Raw genomic sequence first — 10,221 nt, 5'->3', positions numbered from 1 at the left:
TTTACCCTGTATTGGGGTTTTTTGTATATGTTTTATGTCCTCTTCTTTTTCCTTTCAATAGTTTTATTTTCAAGGGAAAAAAAAAGAAAAAAGGATGCTACTAGTGCAGCAACTGTGACTTTTCGCGGAAAAAAAAATGACAATCTGTGGCAAAAAATAATTGTACGGAAAATGAATTGGTTAACATTTGGCACATTCGAGCTGTACAGTAGTGTGCTAAGAGGATGGCGGCGCAACAGTTACACATTCTACAATGCACCAAAAATTATGTGTGCCATAATCATTTATTTGATATGCAATGCACCAAAATTAAGAGGTCACAGTCTACAATTTGCATTCCCCATAACCACCAGTCCTAGTTTATCTGGTACATTATCTGTTGGCTAGCAACCCATCACAGCTTTCAATTTTATTACCAGCATAAGGGTCTGTGTTGATGGGCTTTTGACTTGTGGCATCAGTTTGGTATCAGTGTAGAATGCTTCTGAGATATTTCAGAAATTCATTGACAGATGCACTGACCTGCTACATGCAGGTTTTACACTCTCTTAAGTGAGAATGTAAAACCCACTTGACACAGAGGTCCTTAGATAAATAGCCATGGGAACTTGATTTGTTGCTGTGGACTTTGCAATAAAGCTACTAGTTTATTTTCTTTTTAGCTTGGTGATAAAAAGTCTGTTGAACATGGGATGCAAGCCCAGCCATTAGAAGTCTGCTAACCTGAGGCCCACCAATTTTTTTTTTTTTAACGACTTGTCCATCCCCCCCATCCACACATTCGAAGTGGATGAGGGAAACCTATCCCTGTGCCATTGTATTCTGAAAGTGGGGAGAGTTGCTCGCTATCAGAATACACATCAAGCTCAAAAAAATCAGTTGTACAAAAGTTGATTGGTAAATACCATGCATGGATTGAAATTCAATTGGGCAACACACACACAACACACACACACACACACACACAAACACACTAGTTCTAGCTTTTTCACTACTCTATAAAAGAAAAGCATTTTTAGTATAAATCTTTATTTCAGAGCCACCATAGGACAGAAATAAAAAATCTTGACAAAACCTTTCCCCTTCTCTATTCAAATCTAAGAAGAAAAATTTTGCCTGAAAATACACTTAAAAGGTAATGACTACAGAACAAAAAATACTGTTTTTCTTCAGCTAGCGATGATTTTCAGAGTATTTTTGGCATGACAGCTTCATTTATTATGTTTAGTGAATCAAGACAATGTTTCTGGAAAGAGGATTTCTTGGAGTAGGAACATAAGAATGAAAATGTGAAAAAAAATCAGTTTATTTTTCTTAACAAAACATACAAAAAACAATAACCTCAAAAGTGAAGATTCAAAATAAATTTACAAAACTAATTTGGAAATTGCTTTATTCTCTCATCTCACCATCTTCTTCCTCCTCTTCTACTCCACGTATATACAATACATTATTACACCTAAAAGAAAAGACATTGTTAGAATGAATCACTCTCCTTTATATGCAACTAAAACAATTTCTTCTGCAGCAAAAGTTATTTGGTAAGCCAAACAGTATAGACCATGTTAATTTGTACCTCTCACAGTATTCTTAAAGTAAACCCAGAAAATCTGTTATGTTCTATTACATGCTGCTTTTCCAGAAAGCGCTTGTTCACCAAGAGGAGGAAACCATAAGTGAGGGTAGACCGGGGAAGCAATGAATTTGAAGTTGGGACAGGGGGACTGTAAATGACAGTACCCGATGGCAAAGGGGAATGGAAGTAGGGAAGCAGAGTATACAATGGGAAGAGGGAGATTAATTAAAGGTAAACAGAGGGTATTATAATGTGAGATAGGAGAGGAGTGTAAGGAAGTGCAGGACACAGAAATCAGAGGAAGAAATCAGGCCTGTGTTATGCTGACTACCTGTAAACTGGGAGTGACCTACAGTAAATACCTTCACACCAAACTACTCTAGAAAAGTATCTCCTCATCAAAACAAATTGGCCATTTGTACCAGGATTCAAGAACGTAATTACAGGATCACCACAAAAGGTGGTACAGAACTCCTTCACAGATTCATAAGTTCACAACCTCGTTTCTGGACCAATGTTGGAGATAGCAGGGGATCTTAAACAGAGGAGCTCCAGGCCCCCCCCCCCCCCCCAAAAAAAAACTAAAAGTTAACAGCTACAAATACTGGAGTGGGATAAGGTAACAGTCAAAACCAGGTACCCACTTCTTCCTCCACTCTGCAATTGCCCCGCATCTGTATGGAGTTTTGGTGCACTTTCAGAAAGCGTGCCAAACCCGAAGGATATAACCCGAAGTCTGTGGCTAAGCACAGGAAACCCACAGGAAAACTGCAGGTAAACTGCACTGCACCCGCAATGTGGGTAAACTGCAGCTCATCAGTGTGAAAGCAGGCATATACTATTATTCCCAGTGTATTGCTTCACACTGACCTGAAGATCTCTTCTTTCCTGCTGCTGAAGACCGTTAGCCGGGAAAAGAGGTGGAGCGCAGTTGGCATCACTTGGGACGGGAGCCAGCACTACAGAGGAGGCATCTGCTAATGTGGCTCTTGATCCCTACTACAGCTCCAACTTTACAAGTAGTCCTGTATTGCACTCGGTTTGATGCTCTAGGATGGGGGGTCTGCAAGTTCAGATTGCAATCTGTCCAACACCTAGCCTAGATGTACTGGTTGCTAAGCCCCAGTCTAGGGGGTTTCAGTAAAAAACACACTTTTTTTCCTCCATCTGACAGCTCATAGTTGGCTTGTCAGATAGACACAAAATCCCAGTGGCTGCAGCCACCGGAAGTGTGTGTAAACACCATGTAACTGTAGCAGTTACATGGATGGGACAAACTATTTACCACTGACAAGGGTGATTACAATGATCAGCTTTTATTCATTTCTGTAAACTTATTTATAAAAGGAAAATAAAAATGGTTGCTGTAACTGCTTATAAAGCATGACCTAGTACATCCACATCCCCTCCACCCAGACTGACGAACCTGCTGTCCAAATGTGCTCCCGGTGCTCATTCTTTCAGAGTCGGGGCAATGCAATATAGGAGGTGTATTACTGGCCAGATCACCAGGAGAAAACAGAGAGGGGAAAAAAGAGAACTAATGCAGCCACCACATCTAATGATTGGTAAGCTAAAATATATTACAGTTTTGGTTTTAATACTGTATTAGAGAGGACATTTTTTAAAGAGCAGGATACCCCTAAATATTTTGAGTGGGTATAACCATATTTTATTCAAGATTTGTACAGTGCCAACAGTTTGCACAGCGCTTTACAGAATGAAAGGGACACAAGACCTTTGAATAGACCATAATCACATGATCTTTACACATACCATCTCATGCCAATGTAGTAAATAGTAGTAGGAAACTCATTTATCGCTCTTGATCCTCTTTCTACACTTAAATTTCATAATACAGTATGTAAATTTACAGCAAAAACCTAAACTTCAACTTTAGGCAAAAAAAAAACTTTCTCTGCATTATTCCACCTAGACAGAAAGATTTCCACTCACTTCCTGCCCAGATGATGAAGAATAGGAGGGGAATGCTTTTCAATGGGAGAGCAGCATTTAAAGAATGGCAGAAAAAACAGACAGCATCAAAAAGCTGAGAGGCATTAACCACTTTCCCTCCACCCTATAGCAGAAGTAGTGCTACAGGGTAGCAGGACTGTGCAAAAATCATATATACACACACACACACACACACACACATATACATGATTTGCATTTCCGTGTAGAGGGTGTGAGCGGCCCAACCCTTGCCGCTATTGGTGGCTAAGGATGTCAATCACCGGGTCCCCGGCCCCCGATTCTTGGCCGACACTCGGCAATCACCTGGTAAAGCTGACAGGGGAGAAACCTGTATGTAAACAACACAGATCTCTCTCCTGGACATGCTATTTTGTACCTCTCTGCACAGCAGAAATACAAAACAGCATGTCTCCCTAGTAAAACACAGAGCACACAGTTAACCCTTTGATCGCCCCAGATGTTAACCCCTTGCTGCCCAGTGTCATTGCTGTTTATTAGCACTGATCACCGTATTAGTATCACTGGGATGTCAGTGGCAATTAGTGAGTTCTCACCCAGTGTCAGAATGCTCGCCGCAGTCTCACTATTAGTCACTGATCACCGCCATTAAAATAAAAATTCATATATATTCTCACACACACTTGTAGATGCTACACACTTCCACATAAACCAATTCATTTACACATATTGGAATTTTTTTTCCGCGAAGACATGTAGCAGAGTACATTTTGGCCTAAATTTATCAAGAAATTTGATTTTTTTTTATTGGATATATTTTATAGCAAAAAGCAAAGTATTGTTTTTTTTTTCTTCAAAATTGTCGCTCTTTTTTTGTTTATAGCACAAAAAATTATAAAAAAAACGTAGAGGTGATCAAATACCACCAAAAGGAAGCTCTATTTGTGTGAGGGAAAAAAAGATATAAATGTAATTTATGTACAGTGTTGCATGACCGCGCAATTGGTAAAGTAACACAGCGCTGCATTGCAAAAAATGGCCTGGTCAGGAAGGGGGGTAAATCCTCTGGAGGGCAAGTGGTTAACACGGAATCCAAAACCATAAATAATATTTTAACTGGAGTTGGACGTTATTACAAAATATTGTGGCATTTGTTTTATATTACACCAGAGTAGGAATGAAGTTGGATACTTGCCTTATTAGAACTTCTCCAAGATGTCCAGACAATGCTCCATCAATATACTCTTCTGTATTGGCAAGCTACAACAGAAACACGTGTTTATATGGATTATATCTCTTGGTACAGTTAACACTTTATACGATGGTAGTACTTGTACTTGCTATGCTTGGTACTTGGCAATGCTCACAATTTAAGTGCCTTGTGAAAGAATTTGCTCATGTGACAGCTTCTAGTGGCAGGTACTGGAAGAATCATATTTATTTTACTTGATGAATCAAAGTAACAGCTAGGCAACACTGATAAGCTATTCCAGCCTTATCTCAACCTTTTTAACACAGAGGAACCCTTACAATAATTTTCCGGTCCCAGGGATCCCCTGCTAAACATGACTATATATAAAACTCATGATACATTAATCAGTGGGAAGAATGCTCCTTACACTTGTGGTCATTGGGAAGAATAACCACTTATAGATAGCGAAAAAGATCAATGTCAGTGGGGACTTATCTGAGAGGCAGAAATTAGTCATTGCTCAAGGAACCCCTAGCAGTCTCTGGAGGAACCCTAGGATTTCACAGAACCCTGGTTGAGAAACCACGAGCTATACTATCTAGCACTACACCTCTGCAATCAGCAGTATGAAACTTATTTCTCAGAGTGCATTGTTTGCTAGAAAAAGTATTACCTGCATGTTCATGTAGCCATCCACAGAGACCAGATATCCCTTGTATTCCATACCCCACTTCAGTTTCACCATTACTGGCTTACCAGTAAGGCCATTAAGGAATGGTTTTGGGTTTAGTGGCAAACTCTAGAAAGCAAAAAACAAATAAAAATGTCAGCATGTTTAGAAAGTCTACGCATAGCTAGAATTTGACTTTTGCTGTCCTATGTTGTACATCATGAGCTCCTTCATGATGGAGGGTAAAACTAATCCTAATGCCTCAACATAATTGTGCAACTTTTATGTGTGTTAGTAAAAAACTGTACATGTCATCACAACTACGTAGTGTATCCAGATGGATTTTTTTTTCAGGACAAATTGAGCTTTGATAAATGGTAATGGATATCTCTTGATTTTTTTATCATCAAAGAAAAACTGACACAGAATAGTAAAAAAAACCCAACAAATTTAGCTGTATATTCCTTGCTATTATCATAACTTACCTCCAAAGAACAACCTAAAATAAATTCTCCTACTTCCGATGATCGCAGTGATACCATAGATGTATGTTATTTGTACCCATAGTAGGGCCCAAAAACAATGGTGTGCATCTTGATTTTTTAAATTCTACCTAAAAACACACCAGCTAATACTTAAAAAATGTAGGGTTTTTTTTTAATCCGACCTAATACACTGTCCTTGAGGAAACCCTGATCTAGCATTTACAATGTATCTTTTTCTCCACTCAAAGAAGAAAAACACAGCAGTGGGCTGATCACTGTGATAGTCAATCAGAGGCTATAACAGCGGTCAGGTGACTGATGTGATGCCCACAAATGCACTGTGTTTGTGATCTGCATTTGGGGTGCTGTTGGCATTACATTAACAACCGCAATAGACTGCAAAGGCAGTGTATTTTGTGCATGGTGTGGGAGATGCTTGCAGAATGTGCCTTTCATGCACTGCGCTCTGGTGTGAACCAGCCCTAACATGTTCCCTCAACAACCTTTAACACATCAGAACACATTTGTGGAAGTGACTCTTTATCCTTGAGGCTGCATATACATGCACCTCTCTTTCTGCTGGGAGCATGCCGCAAAAAGCAAATAAAACAAAAGCCTTGGGTCTCAAATTAACAATCGGGACCTGGGACTTCCAGTTCCTGTTTATCTGATCGCTGTGATAGCCTGCCCCATGTGTTCTCTCTCTTCTGAACGGAGAGAAAGATGCACTGTATCTTTCTCTCCTTGAAGGAGCAAAAGATGTAAACAAGTGTGTAAGGAAGAAAAAAAAAAAAAAAGCTAGATCAAGGTTTGATCTGGGTTAGCGTTGCTCTCAAAGGTTAAGAGTCAAAGATCAGGGTCAGTATATTTTGAGAAAGAAAAAAAAAAAATAATAAAACGCCTTTTCATTGGTGTCAGTTTGTTTTAGGTAGGATAAAAAAAAAATGTACACTATTGTTTCTGGACCTTACTATGGATACAAAAACATGCACATATGTGGTATCACTGTGGTCACCAGGAGAAATTATTTGGGGTTGTTCCTTGGTGGTAAGTTATGGTAATAGAAAGAAACATACAGCTACATAAAAAAAACAAAAACACTGACACTGTACTAATGGCAGTGGGCAGGAAGGGGTTAACTTGAGGGGCAATCAAACACTGTGTGCTGTGTCCTGTTTCACATCATGCTCTGTTTTTTTAGTTTTCACTGCAAGCACACTGCTTTGTATGGCTATGCTGTGCACAAGCTGACAGGAAGAACTGTTTTGTTTACAAACAGTTCTCCTTGTCAATCACAGGCCTGGACCTGGTGACTGACAGCTGCAGCAGTGAATGGCAGCGCAGGTAGTGCACGTGCCTTGCCTCCTACCCAGAAATGCTAAATCTCATGTATATACACGTGAGTTTGCGCACCCATGCCGCCCTGTAGCATTATTTCTGCTATAGGGCACACGGGAAGCGGTTAAGGCTGATTCACACCACATGCAGTCCAGTGGGGGGGTTTTTCTGCATCAAAAATGCATGGATAGTTGGTTACATGGTTCACACAAGTAAGGTCAGTTCCAGTGTGTTCCATATTTAAAAAAAAAAAAAAAAAGTAGACTATGCTGCACTTTTTCTGCACTGAACTGGAACACAGTAAAATGCATGGGAAACGCATGTCCTTAAGTTGAAGAGAGAGGGGAGGAACACATCAAAACATGCGAACAGAAACGCATCCAGACTGTGATTCTATGGTGTGAACATTAGTCACCAGTCACAGTGCCGCCATTTAAAATCATGCGATTTGTGTGCAATTTCAAGTGTGATTTCTAAAGATTTTCAACTATTTCTTGCCAATTGCATTGCAATTTTTGTTATATTCTATGTATGTGTAATCGCAATAAACTGCAGAAAAAGAGTCATGCAAGAATACTTTATAAATCGCACTGCAGCAAATCGCACGTTCAGACACGGACATTCACTAAATGCCATTTCATTGCACACCTGAAAACGCACTGGTATGACCAGGCACTTAGGGAGGATCTCCTCTTACTTCCTGTGTGTGTACAGGACAGGAAGTGAAGAGAACTCTCCCAAATGGGACACGACTCATTCATACAGGAACATGGAGTATTTCATTGAGGATTGGTCCCCTGACCATCACTAACTCTGGTACACATCCACATCCTACAAGTGGAAATAGACTGTCGGAGAGGAAGTGTGTGTATGGACGTGAGCTATAGGAGACCACCATGTGCTTTGTTACTGATCGGCCCTTTGCAGTGAATGAAGGATCACATGCTCGAGGCTCCGTGCCCAATCACAGGTGACTGCGCTCCCCCACACCTCCCTCCAGCCTTGTGGACGTCTCCCCAATACTCACCATTCTGCCGCTGAAGCCGCCGCTGATCTACAGATCAGTGAAACGAAGAAAAAAATTTCCCCGCGGAATGCTCAGAGAACACACCGCCCGAGAGAGCAGGAAATGGCTGCGAGAGGGAGAGCAGAGAGAAGGGAAGACCAGATAGCCAGGAGGGAATAGAGAGACGGAGAAATGCTCCCTCTTGTGCTAGGAGGTTTGAAATGCAGCTAAGCGTTCATGTCGGAAATAGCACCCTCTGCTGGCCATTACGGTGTAGTTCCATAGTGTATCACGCCCCTGCATTATCCTATGCAATCATAATGTATAAAAAAATAAACAAAAAACGATCACTTCCCCATAGTACAATGTTACTATGGTAACATTATATTGCTCTGATTAAAAAAAGAAAACACAAAAAGAAAAAAAGTAATAAAAAGAAGAAAAAAATTAAAAATCATTAAAAACATTTTTATATTGGTACCAGTGAGTGTCCCTGATCACCACCATACCAGTTATATGATGATGCTGTATGGCAGAGGTGACAGTATGTTAAAAAAAAAAATTGTGATTTTTTTTTTTTTTTTTACATTTCTTCATTTTCCAAGAAACAATTGAGTACTGTCCGTGATACTTTTTTTATTTGCACTAACATACAATTTTCCTTGGCTTACCCCGAATGCATTCTCATGGATGGATGGTTGAAAGATGCAAAAGAAAAAAAAGCACCAAAATAACGTAATACTATTAAAAAACTTTTTAATACTCAAGTGATGCTCCAAATGCACTCACATTTTCAAACTAAATAAAAAGCCTTTTTATATAAAAATCACTTCCGGTTCCGACCCTGTACGTGTGACGTCACATCTGGTAAGTGGAACGCACACTGATGCGGTGTTCCATGGCCATCTTTTGTGTGGGCAAAGAGGTTTGATTCCACAATTTTGCCAGTTCTTTGCCAAAGCTGATCAATTGTGTCTGCCTAGCTGGAATTGTCAGAGTGGCTATTGGAACAAGTTTGAGAAGTCCTGATTTATAAACAAAAAGGTTTTTTATTCAGTTTGAAAATGTGAGTGCATTTGGAGCATCACTTGAGTATTAAAAAGTTTTTTATTAGTATTACGCTGTTTTGGTGTTTTTTTTTCTTTTGCATCTTTCATCCATCCATCCATGAGAATGCATTCGGGGTAAGCCAAGGAAAATTGTATGTTAGTGAAAATAAAAAAAGTATCACGGACAGTACTCAATTGTTTCTTGGAAAATGAAGAAATGTAAAAAAAAAAAAAAAATCACAATTTTTTTTTTTTTACATACTGTCACCTCTGCCATACAGCATCATCATATAACTGGTATGGTGGTGATCAGGGACACTCACTGGTAACAATAAAAAAAATGTTTTTAATGATTTTTAATTTTTTTCTTCTTTTTATTACTTTTTTTCTTTTTGTGTTTTCTTTTTGTGTTTTCCAAGGAGGAATCCTGAGCAAAGGCTTGAGAGTAACAAGCTGATCATAAAGTACCCCTATCAGGGGCGGACTGACAACTCATGGGGCCCCCGGGCAATAGGGGATCATGGGGCCCCTGTGTCTTTGCCAAAACTTAAAAAAGCCTATGAAAAAGGTACCAGGGGCATCTTATGGGGCCCCCTACTGACCCTGGGCCCTTGGGCAGTGCCCCAGTTTCCAAATGGTCAGTCTGCCCCTGACCCCTATCCATCCATCCGTCCATTCAGGAGTGAGAGCTTGGAGGAAGATAAGGGTGGATTATCATCTGTGATTTGGGAGATACAAAAATCCTATTAAAATTAGTGTTCAACCACCTTGTGAGTATAAGGAAGGTGTTTTGGCACTTTATATATAAATATATTTTTATATCGGTATATAGTAATATATCATTGGCATCTTTTTCTTTTATGTTTTATCGCTATATGTGGAAAAATCTGGGAAGGAGAGTCAGTGAGAAATCGCATAAAGAATATTATCATTTCTGAGGATACCACAGCCCACCTGCAGGCTTGTCTTT

The 10,221-nt window shown here is 39.7% G+C and overlaps 1 protein-coding gene across 1 annotated transcript; it reads right to left on the bottom strand.

The window, feature by feature from the left end:
- Positions 1–1,288: 1,288 nt before the first annotated feature.
- SNRPF (small nuclear ribonucleoprotein polypeptide F) lies at positions 1,289–8,380 on the bottom strand. Its single transcript, XM_089674132.1, has 4 exons — positions 8,224–8,380; positions 5,377–5,502; positions 4,707–4,771; positions 1,289–1,459 (listed from the first exon to the last, which is right to left on the bottom strand). Exons 1-4 carry the CDS (start codon positions 8,224–8,226, stop codon positions 1,393–1,395), a joined length of 261 nt encoding a protein of 86 aa, XP_089530258.1. The 5' UTR covers positions 8,227–8,380; the 3' UTR covers positions 1,289–1,392.
- Positions 8,381–10,221: the final 1,841 nt, after the last annotated feature.

Source organism: Staurois parvus, unplaced genomic scaffold (genome assembly GCF_062004578.1).
Source record: "Staurois parvus isolate SC_StPar_1 unplaced genomic scaffold, SC_StPar_1.0 ptg000147l, whole genome shotgun sequence".
In the NCBI taxonomy this organism is placed as follows: Eukaryota; Metazoa; Chordata; class Amphibia; order Anura; family Ranidae; genus Staurois; species Staurois parvus.
The sequence above is the reverse complement of the archived record's forward strand: the minus strand, read 5'-3'. Positions and strand labels throughout refer to the sequence as shown.